The 23,252-nt window shown below is 38.8% G+C and overlaps 1 protein-coding gene across 1 annotated transcript; it reads right to left on the reverse strand.

Annotated features, from left to right (window-relative positions):
* Nucleotides 1-1,397: 1,397 nt before the first annotated feature.
* Nucleotides 1,398-20,307, reverse strand: BRMS1L (BRMS1 like transcriptional repressor). Its single transcript, XM_064423933.1, has 10 exons — nt 20,095-20,307; nt 15,718-15,808; nt 13,092-13,219; nt 10,385-10,464; nt 7,232-7,328; nt 6,768-6,851; nt 5,359-5,423; nt 3,999-4,038; nt 3,166-3,292; nt 1,398-1,527 (listed from the first exon to the last, which is right to left on the reverse strand). Exons 1-10 carry the CDS (start codon nt 20,228-20,230, stop codon nt 1,404-1,406), a joined length of 972 nt encoding a protein of 323 aa, XP_064280003.1. The 5' UTR covers nt 20,231-20,307; the 3' UTR covers nt 1,398-1,403.
* Between the last annotated feature and the right edge of the window lie 2,945 nt (nt 20,308-23,252).

Here is a 23,252-nt window from a genome sequence, read left to right on the forward strand (position 1 = left end):
ACAGATCATTTATTTATATACTAAGTTAAAAAATGCAAATATTTAATTACAAAAAGTTTATCAAACAACTGTGTACATACAGTTCATATTGTTAAAAGCCAACATATCAATTGATACTTTATGTACATTTGATTTCTAATGTCATACAATTGTAGAAAAGCATCACTTAGCAGAAACTGATTTGGCATTTGGAAAGTACTTACCACCCTGCACTAGAAGAGACGATTAATTTATATGTTACAATAAAAATATTTATTTGCTGTGATCATTTAAAGCAAATGGATGCTTTATTTTCTCCAAGAAGAATCATCATAAGTGGAGATTAAAGTGCACGTAACCAACGCATTAACAATTCTTCAACAATCCCATCTATCATTCTAGTTGCTCGAAGCACATCACAGTAACACCAAGGATTTAGGACTTTTCTCTGTGGCTACAAGAGCAAGACTTCAAAAGACACTCAGCTTCCCAAGCTGCATGAAATACTTCTGTTGTACAGTAAGATGAAATGGGGTACAGAAATTTTGAAAATAGTGTTTGGTGAAAAACTCAGTGTAAATTCTCCCAGATATATGACTTCTGGGGAAATACTTTCCTTTCCTACCAAAATTCATCATATTTCATACAACTGTGGACCAAACATGCAGGCCATGCAACAGCATTTATGTAACCATCCCACCAGTTGTTCTTTGTGGTCTACATATAACACAGGTTGGAGCAACACTGTCCACCTTATGCATAAATTTTGCTGGCAATCAAGAAAAAACATTACCAATGATTTGTCTGCTATAGAATAGGGTCCTACACTAGAAAAGTGCTCTTCAAAAACATAGTTCAAAATATTGGCTTTGTCTCATTACAAGCAACATAGTAAACCTTACAAAATATAACACAGTCGGTACTAGCAGAGCTGTTGAGGACAATAATTTAAATAAATCAGTACACTTTGGATAACAGGATGCTTATGCATTTTACAATCTATTCAAAAGCAACAGCTGAGCAGGCTAAATTTACATCCACAAGAGAAGCATGACACAGTCACTGAAAATAAAGTGAGTTGCTGGTAATTATGGTTATCATTTTTTTCACACCAACTGGTCAACAATGGAAAAATAATTTTTTTTTAAATTACAAATATGTTAAATTTTGAAGTGTTATACTTGAAGAGCATACTTCACATCTTAGGCACTGGACCCAGATTAGAGGCAAAATGTCTGTTAACAGGATTTACCCTCCTCAGGTTTCTGAAGGCCGTCCATATGAAGCTTACATACAGCACGACCAATACACATCAGATACTGCTGTAAATATACAAGGAATACAAAACACTATTAAATACAATTTTCACCCCATGGCACATCACGCATGGCAATACCACTTGTTTCACATCCGGTGAGCAACGGTCAGTTGTGGTTATGCTTTATTGAATATTTTCCTTTCTGTAGCTGAGAAATATACAGCTTAGACTTGCTTCCATCCGGTCTTTTAAACCAAACTTCATCATGGTTAATTGTTGTAATTATGGCACTACAGAAAATGAAGGAAGAAGGGTCAGAGGAAGAAAAACAAGAAGAATTTAGAAAGTTTATAAGCTAAAAATAACCTCAAAACTGCAGCTGTATTTCCACACAGTAAATTAAAATATGCATTAGTTGTAAGTGCTAGGCCCGAAAGATACTAGCACCACTCTAAGGATAGTTTTAACATAACTTCTTGGCAACTGCATGTGCCTTTAGTGAAGGTAGCTAGTGTTTCAGCCATCTACCTCATTCTCTTACAAGAGAACCCTAACAGGTACAAATACTTCAATTGTTTAAAAGAACAACAGTCACACAGAAAAAACACAATGAACTACCCTTAGTAAAAAAACAAGAAAAGCCCTGAAATTACATTGAATATGAAGTACTTGGAAAAAGTTGAACAACCTGAAGCCATGATTTAAAATACAAAATGTATTAAACTCTTACTCATTATGCCAAGATCACAAGAAATAAACTGAAAATTGACCTACTGATTCACTGTTAAATGAGCCCTGCTTTTATGGTCCTTGTGGTAACCTTTAATACAAATAGTGAACAAAACTCCCTCCTCATAGCCACAGAAAAAATACCATTTCAAGTACATTGATGGAGAAAACAGGAATCACAAAACCAAAGATCAAAATAGTTAATAGACCAAAGATCTGCTGCATACTGAGTATGACAACTCCCTCTAGTCTTCAAAGTTGTGGGGGTCTTGAAAGCCCAGGAAAGCTCCACTGCATGACTGCCCTGTTAAGCATCTGCTTTTAGCTTTTGTCAGACACTGGATACCAAGACCTTTACTTGTCCCAGTACAATTGGTGTGTTCTGCTAAATTAATCCAGAGGGTTTTTTAATTTCAGACACAATCTGTAGTTTACTAAAATACATTCCTGTTTCAGCCCTGAAGAAACACCAAAATCACCAACATTTGTTCCTCTTCACCATACATAAGGAAGAAAAGAAACAGCCAGTTCTACAGTAAACTACTGACATATGAAATTAAAGTCAATTTTCCTGAGTACATGTGCATATTTAATCAACACTGGGCTTACACTTATTTGTCCCATTCAGTAAAACGTAAGATAAAAATTTAATTTTAAATACACTCAGACTTTTAGAATTTACAAATATTATCTATACAGAGGAAATACATTTATAGATCTTAAACGTTCAACCAAATTTGCACTCTAATATTTAGACTGTTCCAGGACAGAAACTTTCTTAAGAGAAGAAAATACCATTAGAAAGTTCCTCTCTTCTTTCAGAGCACTAATCAATGGAAAACAAAGCTTATCCTCAACAACATAAAGTGTTTTTCCACAATTAAGTATTTTTGGGTGGACCAACCGATCAAATTCTCAAAGCAACAAACTCCCAAGATAATAGGAAAAAAAACTACTCCAAGGCTATCAGAAACTAGTGACAGCTGAAATTGTTAAGAGAGATCCTAACTTGACAACCCTTCAGTCAATTCCATCCTTTACTAGCGTTTCACAAGTCAGCACTCATCTTAATACTGTCTTCCAAGGTGAACTAGTAAATGTCAGAGGTGGCAGTATTTCCACGTAGGCCTTACCCTTCAATGCCATCATCCTAGTTATTGCTTAACATGAATGTACAGAGCTGCATGAGCAATCTTTACCTTGTAGGACATTCATCTTTCTTATCAATGCATATCGTCTGCCCTCGTCCATACCATTCGCCATCATAATAGAGTCTTCCTTCTTCAGATCTAGCACTATGTAGATGCTTTTCTAATTTGACAGGTGCTAAATTAAGTAATAAAAGTGATTTAATATTAACTTTACAAAAACAAGTTAGGTGGTTAAATACATTTTCATCAAGTTATTTACACAGAATACACATTTTTTTCCAACAGTAGTCTGTCTCTTAATAATTGCATTGGAAAATTGAAAGCAATATACGTTTCTATTTCCAGTCAGATAATAAAAAGTTATGTTTTCATTTTCAAATAGAAGCTATAACCTGCATGCCTACTGTCCCTTTTCCTCCTCACCTCCAAATACGCGATTTTACTTAGCATGAACATGCTTCTCACTTCAGTGCCAAATATGAATACTACTCGTTTCCCACAGCTCTGCTTTTTCAAGGTTGTAGCTTGCAGTCCATGTGAGCAAACTGAAATGCACCTGAAATGTCCAGATGCTCTCAGCTTTCTGCTTAATCTTGTGCAAGCACTGGCATAGTTTGCTAACATGAATTGCTGTAAACCACTGTTAGAAGTCTGAATTTTTTTAGTATTTTTCTAGAATTTGTGTCAACAGAAGCAACAGCAATGAAGCTACAGGAATCAGCACCTGAGAGAGAAGAAAGATGAAAGCCACATCTTCCAGCTACTTCACCCCATCCTCCATCACTATACCAGCACTATAACAAATCCAATCTGCCTGGATGCAGTTTGCATCCCTGGACACAGCAAGTTCTGCCTTGTGAAACCAGACAATGTTTACTTACGTTCTGGCTTTACCCTGTGTGGTCCCAGCGTAGCCATTGCCTTGAAACACAAAAGAAAATTAAAGTTAGTCAGCAGGCAGAGTCATTTTGCCTTAACTGCCAGCTTTAGTCGTGCAGTAACAGGCAGTTGTACTTTTTTATGTGCAAGTATATACTTGCATTTACACACAAGAAATGCAAAGAGAATTCTAAAATAAAAATGTGTTCAACAGTGACTCAACAGCTAAATAAAAAAGCATTTTGAAGGTGAAAAAAATCACCTTCTTTATTAGGTTTTGATTTCAATAAAAAGTTTTTCTAAGTGAAATCCTCAAAATTCCACTTATATAATTCAGTCAGGAAAACACAAAGTTACATTAACTCATTCTAAAAAACAAAATGCTATATGAATAAACTAATCTTTTAATTATATGTTATAAGCTCACAAATATTACTTCATGTAAACTCCAGACCAATCATAACCTTGGGAAAAAAAAATCACTGAAGAGGTTTTGGAGGTTCATTTGTTTGATTTAGGGGATTTTTAAAATTATTTCCACAAAAGCCAAAACCCTAGTAGATCCTGGGTTTGTTGCTATTGTTTAAAATTATGTAAAACTACAGAAAAAGACCTCTAGGGAAAGATATTTTGTGTCTGTTCCTCTGAGAAAAGAAAGAGAAAAGTCAGACAAGTTGTCATATAAAGGTCATATTTTACTTCTTGTTCAGGAAAGAGGTACAGGGATAAACACAGGATAGAAACTGACTCAGAGTCAACTCCCCACCAAGTTTCTGAATTTACCTAAATGGATTGCTATTCCATAAGCTGGGATGCACTAGGATACTAGGGGAAGCTTTCTGACTGCAGGTGCAAGGCAAGGATAGCATTTCATTACAGCAAGATCCTTCAACAGTCCTACCATCTAAAAAAGGCATTATGCAATTAAAAGCTGGATTTATTTTTCCAAATATATCAATTGACAAACAAATTTCTTTTCCTCTAAACCACGATTCTCTTGTAGTCCGAGAAAAGCACAGCTCCCCATTTTTATGTAAAAAAAGTGTAAGTAAAAAGAAGTTTAAAAAGTAAAAAAAAAAGTATAAGTAAAGCACATTTTTTCATGGAAAATTATGGACTCCCCATTTCAGAGATACCCTCTTGCACCCCTTTAATGGATTCCTCCGTATGATTTGGGTAGAATCAGAAGAAATAGCAATTACACAGCTTGAAGTGAAAGGATTAACTCACTACTGAAGAAATAAAAAGCTATTTAGTGTTTTGATCATGTAAGAAACCCAGTTACATATTTTTAAGTAGCAGAAGGACTAGACATGAGCCCAAGTAAATCCACAGGCATTGGCATTCATCCTTTCTTCTTACCTTCCTTATTGTTGTCCAGTCTTCAAGTATATCAAGGTCTTGTAACATATAAACTATATAAGGGCGTGGAAATGTTAGGGAAAACTCTTTTAAACAGAAATAATAAAAACACTCTAATGTTTGTAGAGAGATAGTAATAAGCTCGGTTCTGCAGATCTTCCACAAAAAGTATACCAATACAAAGTAAAAGATCACTGCAAACACATCCATCTTTCAATTATGCAACATGGAAGTACACTTTAAGAATTATTAAAAGAGGTAATAACAGTATGTAGATACGCAGGCTACTGGAGTTCAACATAAGCATAGGATAAACAGCTGAGATACAACCATTCCATTCCTATCAGTTCAAAAATTATTCTATTTGCAATAATTCAAATTACAATTAAAAGTCATTGCCATTTCAACGTACCACTGCAGAACAGCACCTACACTAGTATCAGCTCAAATAAAGTAATTATTTTTACAGTATTCTGCAACATGTGTCTTCAAGAGAAAAGTATGGTCAGCACCACATATCTGAATATTAAATATCTAGAAAACGGGAGGTAGACAGGTAAAGCCCCCTTCCTTAAACTATCAACTGCAAAGTAAAAAATGTGTATTAGAACAATACATGAACTTCAGAACAAAATTCCATATAGTACAGCTATTCCATTACAATAGTCTTCATTTTTTACTTTGTTTCTACCCATTTCATCTCTGAAAAATAAGCTTAGCAAAAGGTGCTATGGATGTTTGAAAAAAGAATCTTCTAAAATGGAGAGTAAGCTTAAACTTAAAATTCCATTTGAAATTTTAAAAATCTTTAACCACTTTCAAATTTGTTTTTCTCTAAATAGCAAAAAATTAAAAATGAAAAGCTGGATAATATTTTTAGTATTTGCTTTGCACTTATCTGACAGGTTCACAACTTTCTAAACTACAATCAAAAAGAATTTGTTTACTTTAAAACTGAAAGGATTTTTAGCTTTACAAACAGCCTGAAATTGCTGAGATTTTATACCCAATACCATATTAGCATTTTTCATTTGGAATATACTCTAAAATGGCAAGGTAACTCATAATTCACAGAATCCAGTGTTATTTATATGGTGAACTTGGGGAAGTTCAAGTGGCCTAACTTGATTCTGCTTTTGCTTTGTAACTATTTTTCTTTAAGAGTAAGAAAAATCAACTTTTAGAAACATTTTCTATTTAAAACTAATAACTAGGTAAAAGAATCTTAATTTCAATTTTCATGATGGGAGGATGTGTCAATATGGCTTCTCTAATCTGAGTAACATCTGCCACGAAAAATCAGTTTGGATAATGAATTATCACTTCAACTTGATATTAATGACACATGTAATAAAATTAGCTATAAAACTGCAAACACTACTAGAAAGAAAATTTCAGTAAAAGGATATCTGATACAACAACAGGTTTCTTCTTATCTGGGCTAAATGGATCCTTCCTTTTCTTCCTGGACTGGAGCTCATCGTTCCATAATTCTGAAAAGACATAATAAGAACATGTTATGAATCAGAAACATCTACATGTTTAGCTCTTTTTATAGCAGAAAATATTGTCCAAAACAAAACAAAAAAAAAAATTTCAGGTGAGATGCTGTTTCTGAACAGAATAAAGGTGTTTTTTCAAGATTCAAAGAATTTTAAGATTATGTAGACAGACTAATACTCTCAAAACACACAAGGGATGCTGACCAATATTAAACCAAATTTGAAGTTTAAATTCAACCCTCTGCCCAAAGTCTACAGCTGAACAGCATTCTACCAGACAACCTAAAACTCACCAGACATACTATGTGTACAGTCTACCCAGCAGAAGATTAAAAACAAATAATAAAAAAGCAAACTGAATTTCCATCCACCTGAGGTAATGTCAATGCTATGTCTGTCTTCTTCAAGTCTTCGAATCTTCTCTTCTAGTTCACTTTGTACAGTATCATATAAGAGAAGCTTTTCACTCTATAAAAGCAAGGTTACAGATTTTTTACGTTAGTGAGTTCAATAATCTAAATATTTATAATTTAAGGCATCAGTGGAAGGAACGTAAGAATAGCTTTTTCAGAAGCCACAAAGCATATGACATCTCTCTCTATCCACTTTATTAGCATGAGATCCTAACTCCTTAAAGACAGCACACTCCCTTAGCACAAGTGAAAATATAATTACATATTTATCAACTACTGGTACCAGGAGTAATTAAAAGCATGCAGTTATCTTTCCAGAATAACTCTTTGCATTTTGACATAAACACAGTATTTTTATATATAGAAAAGATTTATTCACAATGGGTAAAGTTGTAACCTCTAAGCCACCTATCATCACAAATAACAAAAGCTAATGTTTTCATGGAAAGCTTTTTATAAAGCTACCTCCTACATTAAATTACACAGTATCTTACAGATCAGTTACTTTTAGTATGAAAACCACCCAAATTCTCTTAAAGAGTAACTTGGAATTGGAATTAAGCTGAGTTCCAAGCCTTAAGGAAAAAACTTTACTGCTCTTTCACAAGCTTGCACATTTCCAAAACTATGAGTAGAAAATACAGCCAATTGTTTGATTTTAACATTCACTTTCAGTGAGCAACGTCTTCAACAACTCTGGAAAACAGAGCTTGGACTTAGTGAAAAAAGCAGCATAAGCAGCTCAAGTCAATGCATCCATCTATCTGCTACCATGTCTGTCAGAAGCTGCAGCTCCCTACAGCCAAATGAGCAGATGTCTGCACCTCCACTGCTCTTGCCCACAGCACAGTAACAGAAGTTTCCCTTTACCTGTGTTCAAGCTAGTTTGCCAGAGTGAAGCAAATCAGTCAAGGAATGGACAAAGAACCCTGTTCTACTAAATGACTGGTCAGGCTTACCATTCCGTCAAGTTACAAAGCGTTCAAATTCTGAAGACCTTCTTGCACATATTTTTCAACCCATCATTATAAAAAAACATTTCCCAGGTGGATTTGAAAGGCAGAAGCTTCTTTACATGTATCTGAAGTGACAATTGAGTGCTATCTGTTCTGAGACCACTTTAAAATTAAACAGTGCTTGTGTTTAGACATGTGTTCTGCTTCACGTAGCTGGTAACAAATAAGATGTGAAAAGGTATTACAGGCATCAGAGGTACTCTTGCTGAATAGTTATATTCCAGAGCAACAGTAATTCTACAAGCAGCATTTCTGATTTAATAGAGCTTTTCCCCACAGGAGACTTGTACTGGATGGTGAATTCTGAATGTTTCACATAACAGCAAAACAAGGGACAAAGACCACCTCAAACAGGAATAATACACAGCCAAAGCAAATCATTCAATCGTGGATAAGAGACCTTGCAAGTCTTAAAGGATTCTGTCCAGCCTCAGGAGTATTCACAGGAGCAAAGACAGCCAGCAGAGTCATCCTTCATAATACCTAATTCTTTGCCAAGGCATCAAGAAAATGGAAACTTTTCTAAAGTACACATGCATATTCTTGCTTTATTGGTATAGTAGGTACCAGGAATTCTGGAATATAGGGAACCACTCAGAAGAAAACACCTTTAAGCAACCGTAGGGGGTTGAGGACTGAAAAGCTCATGATGAAAAAAAAAAAGCTATGATGAAAAGCTCATCCATGAAAAGCTGGACATACAGGTACTTGAGTGTTTGTACTACAGGATCCAGTATTTAGATACGTGAACAGAAACCTTTATGTTCAAGGAGAGAAATGTATTTGTCTTGTAACTGTTTTTGAAATGACAATTCTACCAGTAGCTTTCTAACATATCTCAAAAAGACTTCTTTGATTTTGTTATTAAAATCTAAGGCGTTTTTGGCTAAAATTATGTCAGATATTTTAGTTACTTTCCTGGTAATATTTTTATAAAAAAGGTAAAAAATCATGTGGGAATCTATTAATAAGAACTTGATAATGAAAAAATAAGAAGACTTAGCACTATATATATATATATATATATGCATGCAAAGTCAAACTAATAAAAAGCTCTTCAGCATCTTCATTAATAACTCAGACACGGGTCTTGAAGAAATACTAAGTTTGCCAACAACACTAAATTGGGAGGAGCTGCTGACTCCCTCAAGGGCAGAGAGACCTTGACAAATCAGAAGGCTGGGCAATTGCCAACCAAATGAAGTTAAAAAATAACAAGTGCTGCATCTGGGACAGGGTAATCCTGGGTGCACAGACAGACTGGGGAATGAGAGGCTGGAGAGCAGCACCACAGAAAGGGACCTGGGGGCTCTGGCTGACAGAAAGCTGAATCTTGGCCCTGGCAGCCAGGAGGGACAACTGTGTTCTGGGGTGCCTCAGGCACAGCATCACCAGCTGGGCAAGGGAGGGGATTCTCCTGCTCTGCTCTGCACTGGGGCAGCCTCACCTCAAGTACTGGGGACAGTTCTGGGCACTACAACACCAGAAACCTATTAAGCTACTAGAGAGTGTCCAGAGGAGGGCCAGAAGGATACTTGGAAGGGAAGACATATGAGGAGCAGCTGAGGTCACTTGATCTGTTCAGCCTGGAGTAGACTGAAGGGAGACCTCATCTTGGTCTTCAATATCCTCACAAGGGGAAGCAGAAGGGCAGGTACCAATCTCTTGTGACTAGGGACAGAATTTGAGGAAAAGGCATGAAGCTGAGCCAGGGGAGATTTAGGCTGAATATCAGGAAAAGGTTCTTCACCCAGAGGGTGGTTGAACAGGCTCCCCAGAAAAGTGAACCCAGCTTGTCTGAGTTCAAGAAGTGCTTGGACAACACTCCTAGGCACATAGTTTGATTCTTCAGTGTCCTGCACAGGGCCAGGAACGGGACTACATGATCTTGATGGATCTCGTCTAAATCAGCACATTCTATGATTCTTATTTTCAGATGCTTTAAAAAACCTCTTGCACAGGCTTAAATATTACACAGCAGTTGCATTCAAATAGCAAATAACAGCAATAATAAAAACATGCACTGAACCTGAGAAGCATGACAGACAATAAAGTTAGATGAGATTAGCTATCAATGTGAAACAGCTGGCACAACCTCACAGTGCTGTCGAGAGGCTTGAATTTCACATTCATATTTGTTCTTCACAGATTCCAGACACAGCTCTCTATAGATACCTGTAATCAGACAAATTATAGCAATATTACTTTAGCAAATATCTGACTTCAGAATTCTATTTTAAGACTGCCTGCAAGTCCTAACACATGCACACAGTAGAAAATACAGATACATTACATTAGGCACTTAGAGTGGCTGGCTGCTTAAAAGAATAAAAATAAGAACAAGTAAGTCCTTAATTCTGAAGATATGAGAAAAACTAAATGCTATTTTAACTTCTTCTCCTGTCAGTCAATAAATTACACAAGTGGTCAGACTAACTTTAGAAAATATGTCTATTGCATATTTCTGATCAAACTATCCTGAATATTATCAGTTTTCAAACTTAAGTACTGAATGGCCTCTTCTATTTTCTAATTAGAGTTTAAAATAAGGTTTTGAGGTTTTAAAACAGTTAGAAAACTGATTGAAAAGGAAAAGATTTTACAAATTAATATTTGAAATAAGACTTACTTTATAATGCATGACCTTATTAAATTACAATAATTAACAAGCCTGTTCCATTCTTAAAAACAGCCACCTTGTGATTAAGGGTACCACTTCTAAGCATTAGGAGCATTTTTAGACATTTCTGGAAACGTGTCCACTAAGCAGCTGAAAAAAACCTGAGAGGTACCTGAAATGTAATATCTGACAAGCACCAATAGAACTTTATTTAATATATCCAATGCATTCAACAGAAAACATTTATATTCCTTCAGATCAGAAACTTGAGGAGTTAAGTTTGCACACAGTGGTGTCCTGCAACTAAAGAACTTCCAAAACCAACTTTCCTTATAGTTCAACTTACTATAAATTAATACTACTAAGGGAACAGAACTACTAGCAGCAATCCCTCTGAAAAACAAACCATTAAGTATTGCATCAATCACCTTTCCACAGTGAAGCTATTCTAGAATTCAAAATGTTCTTTTCTTACATTGCTATGTTATGCTGGCTTTTATTTTCTTAATATTTACATCTGACTGGCATATTTAGGTCACTGTTTATTTGCCTAAAATTGAAAAGTACAGGTATAACCATTCTGGAAGAAACAGTTGTTTTTCTGACTTGCTGTAATAGTCAAGATCCACATTTTGTGTGAATAGCCCCTTAGAGAGCCAAGGAACACAGTTTCTTTTATAACAGAGATGCAATTATATCCAAAGTTTAGCTAAATATAGTTAAGTTTAGGGGTTTTGTCACCACTTCCTCCCCTTTCTTAGGCAACCAGAGATCCTTATGGGCTACTTGCTGGAACTCAAGTCCTGCTATTGCCCACTTTTGTCAAGGCTCTCAAACAGTAGGAGCAAATAAGCCAGTTCTGCAGTCTCTTGCCTTCTCTGGAATAATTTTATCAAGGTCATTCAGTTGAGGACAAATGGAAAAAAAACCTCCTGTTTTCTATTCTCAGCTCCAAGGAAACTGTTGTTTTTAAGACAGGCTTTTTCTACATGGAAACATGGCTCTTCCATGGTGCTGAAGACCAATCAGGAGAATGTGTAATATGCTGCATATCCCATACCTGCCTTCATGAAAGCACTGATGGATAGCCACATTTAAAACTGAAAATGAAAAGCCTGGATTAAGGTTGCTTTTATATCAAACCTTTTGCAAGTTTAACTGAGATCCTCCTGCAAAGTCTAAGTGGGCTACTTAGGACTAGTCATGTAAATTTGGGCTAAGGACTTAAAACCCAGTAATGCTGGGTCAGCAGCTGAGAAAAAACATTATAGATAAGACCTGGAGGGAGAAAAATGCACAGATCAAAAGATTTCAAATTCTCCAAATAAGAAGTTCCAATGAAGACATGCTGGGTATTATGAAAAGTAAGGTGGCCTGCCATTTTTCACCTTGCCTGCACCATGTTTCTGCTCAATTTCTTAGAAAAGACAGTGCTTCTCTGCCTACAGAGATCACTGGTGTCTGTCTTTTGGCTCTCTGACAACCTGTGTTAGGTAACCTTTAGACAGCTGAATCCTCCTAACAGGCTCAAGCTGTAATATGAAACAAATTTACAATAGGGAAGTACAGAACCTTGCCTTCCTAAATATTACCATTTCCTATGAATATATGGTTGTATATAGGAAGATAAATGTTCTTGCCTTCTTCTATGAGCACAAAAAGCCTGTAAAAACCTTAGTTTTAATAACTAAAATTCAGCTTAGAGAAAAGCACTGAAAGGGTTTTTCCTCTTTCCCTAGACAGAACAGAAGGATAGGAACAGAGGAGAAGAGACAGACTAGAAGAACAGGAAAAAATGTCATCATATTAGATAGCAAACATTTAATGACATAGCACCTATATATCTCTTCAAGAGTGACTATTATGCAGACTTGATCCCAAACCTTCTGACAAAAAAAAAAAAAATTAGCTTTTACTCAGTAATTTTGTTCTTACTACACAAAGACAGGCAGCTATTAAGTGAAACATTAAAGAAGCCATATTTTTAGTGGATGTTATTAGGCAACTTATGTATGGACATATTCATTCTGATTTAAAAACTACTTTATATTTAAAATTATGCTACAATATTTCTAACTTTAAAGCACACTCCTTCAACAATTCTAAAGAAAACAGAAGATTAACCTTAAAATGAATAACAAGTTTATACTTTGAAACAGCAATACTCATTTTACATGCCTACCTGCCACCTTGGTTCGGATTTGCATATTTTCTTGTAAAGCTGCCAATGGTTCTAAATATTCAGGTGCTTTTCCAGCTATGACCTCTTGTAGCTTTGCATCCACTTGGCTTAATCGTTCTTTGTAAAGTCTTAAAGTAATAAAAATAAAAAAATGTATTTTATTTAAAATAAAAGACAAGTTAGAACAAATATTTTTAAAATAAGTATTTGTCACCCCTTTGTTAATGCTATGGAACACTGAAACAAAATGAGGATTTGCTAGCATTTGAATTTTTCAATACATATTTTCTTTTTGAACAACAGTATCCATGTCTACCAAGCCTTTCTGAAAAGCAAATGCAAACAATCAGAAGTGCAGAAAGCATAAAATTAAATGTATCTCCATCTCTAAGGAAGAAAAAAAAATTGCACATCTGTTAATAAGAGGACATGAATCAACATGGAAGAGGAGATGAAAAGGTAATACAGTGCATAAGAACAAACTGGGTTATGACATGACAGAGAAAGATAGTTTATCGACAGAAATGATCATTCACATTTCATGTTCACATATCTGCTCCCACACTACCATAAAACAAGGAAAAAGAGATGCAGATGCTTAATAAAGCAATACTCAATTCATCTCCTGTGAAAATCTACATGTTGCATACTATTATAAATATCATGAGATAATTTTTGACATATTACATTCCTGCCAAAAGGAAGTGTAATTAAAATATTTTTATTTTACCTGAAATTCAATAATTCCATAAAAGCTGATAGTTGTGACAAAAATCCCATTGTTTAGGCATCTTTTTCTACTTTCCCAATGTCATCATTTCCCAATTCACAGCTCCTTCTCCCTACAATCCCTCTTCCATCATTCTAATGCTCCATTTCTGGTATCCCCACCATCACTGTTTTTCCAGCCCACACAAATACCTCTACCTCTGAACTAACCAACGTGTCACTGCAATGCCTTCCTCCACATACCACAGCCCTACCACCTCCCAAACACCACTTATAAGCCTTAAGCCCCCAGAAGTACTTGCTTCCTTCCTCCCAGGACCACCCTCTTTCATATTCCCTTCTTAAAGATCTGTTTTCACAAATTGTTTTCAGTCATCCAAGCTGTTGAACAGATGGCTGACAGTTTTCAAAAGCTGACAGTTTTCCAAATGCCAAACCAATCAGCACCTACTGGCTCCAGTACTCATCAGTTGGCTGCATTTCCCAGGTTTTTCCATTCTCAGCCCAAAGAGCAGGACAAATAGTCTTCTCTAGACACTGCAGCAAGGAATTTCTTGTTGGGCAATTCTTTCCAGACCCTATTATTTCCAGACCTCACAGTGTCCTGTTATGCAAAGCAAGTTATATATCTCAGTTTTGTAGCAGAAAGAACTATCTCACAACATAAATATGCATCTGGACCATAAGAACAACTGACTAAGTTTTCCATTAAAGCATATGGCCCAAGAACAGACCAGGTCTTCTCAAGGTTTCACTTACCAAGTACCTTATTAAGTTAGTTGCCAAAATACCACCAATTTTAAACTTGAACAGATACATCTAACTTGAAGTTAAAACAAATTTAACTTCACTGCTGGAGCATGTCCAGAGAAGGACAATGAAGCTGGTGAAGGGTCTGGAGCACAAGTCCTGTGAGCAGCAGCTGAGGGAGCTGTGGTTGTTCAGCCTGGGGAAAAAGAGGCTCACGGAGATCTTACTGCTCTCTACAACTACCTGAAAAAAGCTTGTAGCAAGATGAGGGTCAGCCTGTGCTACCTGGTAACAAGAGGCAGGACTAGAGAAAATGGTTGCACCAGGAGAGACTTAGATTGGATATTAGAAGAAATTTCTTTGCTGAGTGTTCAAGCATTAGCACAGGCTGCCAAATGGTGGAATCCTTGAAAGTGTTCAAAAATATGCACAGATGTGCTGCTCAGAGACATGGCTTAGTAGTGGATCTGGCACTGTTAGGTAAATGGCTGGATTTCATTATTTTAGAGGTCTTTTCCAACCTTAATGATTCTATGATACAAATGACAGGTGTAATACAAATAACAATCACTTTTGAATAACTGTGGCTACTAAGTTTATCTCTTCTTTTAAGCAGGTTTTTAATAGCTACTTATGTAGGTATTATGGCAGACAGAGATAACAGTATTCTCATTTTATCTTGTACTGGTACCCGGTTTGCAGTAATCACAAGAAACTTTCACTGGTACTAACTATAAAAACTACTGCTGTAAAAAAACCCCAACCTAATTCCTTACTTAGCAAAGACAATGCACTCAGGTCTGTCCCACATATATAAAAGCATGAGAATGATACTGAATGAATAAATAATTAAACAAAATCTCAAATTTCCTTAAAATCCACATTCCTTGGTTCTACTAGGGAGTTTGATGCAACAGACCCAGACTTCACAGGAACAACATTTCAAAACCATCCTTACAGCAAAACAAAAAATACATGAATACACAGAAGCATTCTAGAGCAACTGTCTGCAAGTAATTTCAGAATTCTCACTCCTTACTCTTCTCCAAAAGTAGCATCCACATGAAAGACAAGAAACACCAGCTGCACACAGTAATTTCATGGAATGGATCCTCAAACGAGGCACTTGAAACATTACAATACTTACTGATCTTTAAGGTCTGTAAATTGCTTTTCAAGATTGGACATTTCATCTAAACATTCCATCCTTCTTCTTTCACAGTCTTCATCATCCATTTCTAGGAATAAAAAAAAATTAACAATGTAAAATAAACCAAATAAACTGGGTATTTTGTTTCTAGTGAATGCAGAAGGGTGTCTGAATTATAGCCATGAACAGTTTCTCTCTTATATTATTATTCTCATAAAGCAGAATATGAGAAATCACTTGGCATATAAGCTAAAAGAAAAACCTAGATCTAATTCTAGAATAAACTTCATAAACAGCAATTCTTCCTCAAAACAGGAAAGAACAGCACTATAAGACCTCAAGAGGGTAATTTCATAACTGAAATACAGAGAATACATAAGAATGCATGAAACAGAAAAACTAAACAATGTATATCACACCAAATGAAAGACAACATTAAGCATGAGCTGTTATAAGCCAGCACTGAAAATTCAAGTGTATCCTGGGTTAGTACAAACAAAAGCAATCCCTGGAATGCAAGCACAGCTCAGTGTTACATTTGTCATTTAAAATTCAAGATTTGTTTTATTCCTATTCCTAAAAGAGAAAGTAACATATAATATTGAAACAGGTTTCATCCTGTCCAATTGGAAGAGTCCTTTGAAGTTGAAATATTAATGTAAAAACATCTGCAGTTCATTTTAATGAGCATTTAAAATCACTCCAATTAAACATTTCTTAACCTGAAAAGTCTAGAACACTGCAGACATTTGACTTTATATGCTTTCACGCAGAAAGAGTAGTTCATGTTAAACTCTTTTCACAGATTTTATTTTCATTTATACTCCTGATTCTTTTTCGTAAATTACCTAGGGAAGGTAAAGCAACATAAATACACAATCTTTTGCCAAAACTTTTGACACTGCCATTGAGATTTCCAATGTTACTAAACATCAGTTGTTACCTCCATTGGCCTTTCTTAGACTAGAAAACTGAGAAACTAAGATACAAAACTCTTGACTCTTTCCCAGCCTTCCCAGAAAAAAAAAAAAAAGCTTTTGTTAAGCCATATTCAAAAGTCAGATAAGTGAAACTGCTTTAGAACAGCAGTACCTGCAGGAATTAGCCCTCTACAGTTACAGTACAGCTGTAGCTGTACACTATCAACCAGCAGCAGGCATGCAGAAGGGATGGCCCTGCACTCAGGAACTGACCTGGTGCAAAAGGCCAGATGCTCAAGAGAAGGCACTGTCCTAAGGAGCCCTTACTTATGTAAGCAGTTACTCTGGCAAGAGAAATCCTGCCTCCTGACAGAGAGGAAAAGTAGGATCCTGAACCCAGCAGGGATCACTCTTTTAGGCTATAAACAACTCTGAGCTTTTTGCTTCTTCATCACTCCCATTTTTGCAACAAACATGTTTAACTGCTTTATGCTGTCTCCTACACCAACTACGGAATGCAGCATTCTTCATTCTTACTGTTTTGCAAAACAGTGTGGCAATTTGTGAAGCTGATAAAAGGAGTAGCTTCAGGGCCACTAGCTACTTGGAAGGATCCCATTAAATCAGACTGTCTACTCAGATCTCCCAGCACTTAACCTCTTCCTGAAATCACAAGCTTTTAAGACTAAAAAACTATATTAACCTTCTCTGCCTGGACATGAAAACCAGCAGTCAGCACAGCAATACCAATCAGTATTACAATGGCAGCTGAGTCCCAATTAAAGACCTAGTGCAGTCTGTCACACTACTGTTCACACAGTCAAAAAGGAAGTTTTAAAACACAATACAACCTGATTACTTGAAAGCAGAGCAAGAATATTTGTAGACAGAACTTAAAAAAAAATACAGTGAATGGGAAGGGTGGGGGAAGAACATATCAGGCTGATAAGAGATATTATTTATATAGAAACATTGTTCTCAAAAGTAAGGCAAAACCATAATCCCAGAATAAGGCTGAAAAATCATACAAAAAACCAAAGTTTTGTGTGACTGTTGGACACAATATCCAAGCCAAAATTGATTTAGCAATTTATAATTTGTCCAGATTAAAGGAATGTGGCAATCGTATTACTCAGAGTTGCCTAAAGCATTTCTGTGCTACAAAAACAAAGCTTCTTTAAAATGTGAAGGCACCTCCCAGTGAAACCGAACAGGAACAAGCGCTGGGATACCACAGTTTTCCCCTTTATTCTCAAACATGTTTCAAGTGTGCTCTGCTGTACTTTCGATTCTAAGTATGTTTTAGTAAGGAGTTCACTCATAAGCTTCTTAAATTAACATGGATTTTATAGTTTGTGTATGTTTAGGGAGTACAAAGCAAAGAAAATGAGAACTTAATCCTGGCTGAGGATCGGAGCACACCCACAGCTGGAGGAGAAAGGGACTGCAACTTACATTAAACTTGTGCTGCAAGGAAATTGCTGCTCATTGGCATCTGAGGGTATAGCTGACTTCCTTGTAGATAAAGAAATAACACAGCTCTCTCTGATCTCCTCTCAGCTACAAATACTCTCCGAAGTCTTTGACTTTCTGCTTAGAAGTCTTCATTCTCCCTATCATTCATACTAAATGTCAATTCACATGCCAAGTTCCATTGCGTCATCTGTATTCTTCCTCCAAAAAGATTCATAAAATGATGAAGATTTTCAGATTCCTGAAATATATTTAATTCCCCACTTATGGAATTTCTTCCTCATGGCCTTAAACAACATACAGACTATGGAATATGCATTGCTGAAAAAGTAAAATGTTGTAAGATCAAATCTCGTGGTTTTTCAATTGAAAATTAACATCACAGAGATGGAAGATTGCTCATTCCATATGAAAACAGTTGCTGATAAATCCATCTTATCTCAAAACTTCAGATTTACCATTCAGTTTCATACTGAAAAAAGCATTTAGGGCACTTTAAAACACTTTCAAAATCACAGTTGTTTTTCCTACTATACTCAAGCAGTCTAACACAGTAATTAGGGCAACCTGGTTTAAAGACAAAAAATCCACACAGCACTTAAAATGTAACAGCACCTAAAATAGGTTTTTTAATAAGCTGTGGCCTATATAAAGTGCTTCAAAAAATGGCCAAATTCTCCTCTGGGATAGTGAGCATAACTTGTGGCTTTTTTAATTCATCCCTAACAAACTATTCTATATCCAAGTCAATAAAACACTTTTACTAAATATACAACATCAAAATGAACAGGATAGAAAGAGTGCCAGCTCTCAAGGACAAGTCATGCTTCCTCTAACAGCACTTTTTGTGTTCTCAGGCATCTAGTGGAGAAGGCTGAATTCAAGGAAGGCAAATGACAAATTTGACAAAAAAGTCATTACAAATTTCAACTGAGACTTATTTCTTGGGGTACTAATCATTTTAAGTCTGTAGGAATAATATGCTTACAAGGAGTATGTTCAATGATCCTTCTGGGTCCCTTCCAACTCAGCATATTCTATGGTTTTAATTTGGTGATATAGGGGCCTCAGCAGTAAATCACTGAAGCTACCAGAACCACATGTCAAGACTAGGACTGGTCCTGGTCCACATGGACATCAGGACTTTTCTCAATTCACTAACCCTGTCCAACTTCCTTTCCATCCACTGCCTTGATCTCATCGCTAGTCAAACGAGGCACCACAAAGTCCTACCGGTTATCACCTGGATACATGCTTTAAGATCAAAGAGAGAAAGTAGCAACCACAAGGAAACTTAGAGCAGATAATAATAACCTTCTTAATAACACAGTGTTAAATGAAGCTTAGAAAAAGTGATCTTTTACAAGCTAGATTTCAGCTACTAATGTAATTCAAAATCTACAGTCCAGATGGAAACTACGGAAAAAAGAAGGGACCTTCAACTGAGCAGAGGCTGAAGTGATTTGCAAAAGAGGCCAGTGGTATTGACAGGGCTTCCAATATCCCTCCAAAGACAGGTTTTAAAACACCTAGTTGAAATTCATGAGCTTGCATGGAAACGAGCACTTATCCGTACGCACACACGCGTTCATGTATGCACACGCAGGCATGCCTGCCAAGCGAGCAGTCCCTCTGCGCGGACGCACCCAAGGCCAGCAGGGCGCAGCCCACGGCTCTCCCGCGGAGCGCAGCGCGGCCCAGCCGGCCGTGGCCGGTACCAGGGCGCTTCGGAGCGGCGCTCGGGGCTCCGCGGGCTCGCCGCCCGTGCGCCCCGCCCCGTCCCTGCGCCTGGCCGCCGGCCCGAGAGGAGCCGCCGAGCCGAGCAGAGGCTGGGCCGGGGCGGGGTCACGGGGGGAGGGGAAGCGGGGGCACACCGACAGCCAGCAGAGCCCCCGGTGTGTGTCCCCGGGGCAGCACCGAGCGCTGGGGGAGCCGCCGCGGCGCCCTCTCAGCGGCGCTGCCTTGCGGGCGGCTGCGCTACCTGAGCTGTCCCCCTCCTCGGAGACGGACGAGCTCTCGGTCTCCTCCTCCTCAGAGCTGCTGCCCTCGTTCTCTCCGTAGTCCACCTCCATCTCATCGTGATTATTCTCCTTCTTCTCCCGGGAATGGACCGGCATCGTCCCCGCCGCTGCTGTGGAGCCCCGAGCCCGCCCTTCCCGCCGCCGCTCCGCCGCTGCCACCGGCCGCTCCTCCCCGGCCGCTGCCTGCGCGCCCGCCCATTGGCCGAGTCCCGCCGCCGTCTGGCGTCACCGCGCGCGCGGCGTCCTGGGAATTGTGGTCCGCTCTGGGAGGGCCGGCGGGGCGCTGTGAGGGGCGGAGAGCGTAGCGGCGGCTTATTCGCGCCCCTCTCCTGTCCCGGGACACCCACAGGACTGCTCGGCGCCGAGAGAGGCTTCATCGGGGCGGGGCAGAGTTTTGTACCTGCCCGCGTCTCCCGCAGGACGCCGAGCGCGGCTGGGCCCTGTGCGGTGCGGGGTTCGATGGTGGCCGTTCCCTGGCGGAGTGGCGGAGGCACAACGCGGGGCCTCACGTGCGGCCCCAGCACCGTCCTGCGAGGAGTTGTGCATCCTGGCAAGGCGTCCCTTATGGCTCGGATCTCAGAAGGGAGAGTCCTTGGGGTTATTGAGGGGAAATTTTTTACTGTGAAGGTGGTGAGGAACTGGAACAGGTTGCCCGGAGAAGCTGTGGATGTCTCATCCCTGAGTTGTTCCAGGAACTTTTGGAACAAGATGATCTTGAAGGTCCCTTCCAATTCAAACCATTTTATGATTTTATGAATAGTGGCCTCCCCAGCAGAACTTGCTTCATCTCCAGTGTCATATGCAGTCCTGTAACCAGTGTGATATGCTTTAAACTAAGTGAGACTTAACTGAAAGTGGCAGCTGTCCACTGCGAGTGGATATGAGAAGTGACTAAAGAGATAATACTGCAATCTGTGCAGGTTTGGGATCATCTTTTTGGCTTTGGGTATCAGTATTTGTCTGTTCATTCACCAATTTATGTTAATTGTGGTACATAAGATGTACTTAATAGAAGTGACACTTTCTGGAAAAAGCTGTCCAAACTTTTCCCTTGTTCTGGGGCACTGATTAGCTTCACCTCAGGACATCAGCACATACAAGAAGTCTGGCAGGGATCCCCAAGAGTGCTGAAATACAGAGCTTGTTGTGGCCTGCAGGTCAGTGTGGGTGATCTCTTTGGGACGAAGGTGAGCTCATTTGTACTGCACAGGCTCACCCTTGAAATCTGGGCCAGCTGCAAGAGCAGTAGCAAAGCACTGTGTGTCAGTGATGTGATGTGCCACTTCAAAGAAGTTAAAGTTGTGTGTGCCTGGCAGGAGCAGTTCTTCATATTGAGATCCAAATGTAGTCGCTCTGCGCTGTCTGGAAGGATGGAGGGAGGCTATATTATGAGGCAGTTAATAACTTCTGCATTTCCCTCTGGATCTCCACCTCCATAGCAATAGCTGCCCACCTCAACCACAATAACCATTGCTGTTCATTAGTCATTGCTTTTCTCCCACATCTCTGTATGTGGGAGAAAAGCAGTGTATCCAATGCAAGTAATTTCCCTGTGTCTCTCCCAAGAGGAGTGTATGTAGGTGTTCCACCTCTTCTCCAAGAGCACTGAGAGAAAAATTAGCCACAACTGACCTCCCACCCTTCAGTGTGCAAACTCCATCCCTTCTCTTCTTGCTGTTTCTGGCTTTGTAGTCACCCAGGCACAACTTGGCATGCTTTCTCCATATCCATTACGATTTTAATGATTTTTTTTTATAGACCCATAGAATGGTTTCAGATTGAAAGGACTTTAAAGTTAATCTAGCTCCAACACTCTTGCCATGGGCAGGGACACCTTCCACTAGTTGCTCAGATGCAACTTGGCCTTGAACATTTCCAGGGATGGGGCATCCACAGCTTCTCTGGCTAACCCACTCCATTTCCTCATCACCTTCACAGTAAAGAATGTCTTCCTAAGATCGAATACAAACCTACGATTTCTAAAAGAACTGTAAAAGAGCCGCGTGGGGGATCCTGGGCGCGTTCCCATGCCGGCAGCAGTGGCAGTGCAGTTGCCGAAGCCGCCTCTTGCTCCTGCCCGCGCCCCTGGCTGCGCTCCCGGCCCCCAGCACCGCCGGCCCTGCGCCGGGCAGCGGCGGCCGAGCGAGCCCCGGCCGGGCCGGACCTCGGCCTAAGGGAGCTGGCCTGGCCCAGCCTTTTAAATGTTTAATGGAGCAACAGCCGCTGAACTTGTCCCCAGGTTTTTCCCAGGAAACTTGTGAGTCCCCGAAGCCTGGCCAAGGGCTGGTTCGCATAGCTTTAAAAACTCACCAAAGCAGTTGTAGTAGGACCAAGAACCAAGGTCCTTTTTTTTTTTTTTTTTCTTCCCCAATCTGGTATTCTTTTGAGGGAGCCCGGTTAAAGTGTTAGTAGTGATGACTACTAGTCACCTGGCTAAAAGGAGCCAGGAGATGGCCTGAAACAACACCAAGACAACCAGAAGAAAACCAGGAAATTTCACCAACTGGATCTGGATTTTTTTTTTAAGATATCTGTAGGGATTCAGAAAGGGGGAAAAAAACCCCACAAAACTAGAAGTAAAAATGTCGAACAATCCCTAATTCGAGTGTTGTCTTTTGGATTAGCAAGATAAAAAGACTAGAAATCAAAGGTTCTGGACTAGGGAAAACAAAAAAAGAACTCTACTGGAAATAGTTGCAGGGAAAGGAATGGCAGGAAAACAGGAAACCTTTGGCTTGATTGTAATTTCCTATTCAAACAGTTGGAACTAGGTCTAAAGGAGCTAAAAATAAACCCCAGAAGGACATCAAAGTTCTCATGCCCTGGTGGAAATCGGCAACCAAGATGAGGAGTTAAGACAGAAACTTTTTTTAATAACACACAACTCTACATACTTCTATTCTGTTTACAGCCAGGAGAGGGGGGGATTACCCAGCTAAAGCAATATAAACATTGTGTGGAGAAAAAAAAAAAAGTACTGGTAGCAGTTAACTTGACTGTCCAAATGGAGTGCTAGAAAATGTAAGAGCAAAGGGTACTTCTGGGCACTACATATGGGCACAGGGCTTATGGCAGCTTATAGTTCATTTCCAGACTATAAAGCTAATTTATCAGATCA

Source organism: Passer domesticus, chromosome 6 (assembly GCF_036417665.1).
Source record: "Passer domesticus isolate bPasDom1 chromosome 6, bPasDom1.hap1, whole genome shotgun sequence".
NCBI classification, from domain to species: domain Eukaryota; kingdom Metazoa; phylum Chordata; class Aves; order Passeriformes; family Passeridae; genus Passer; species Passer domesticus.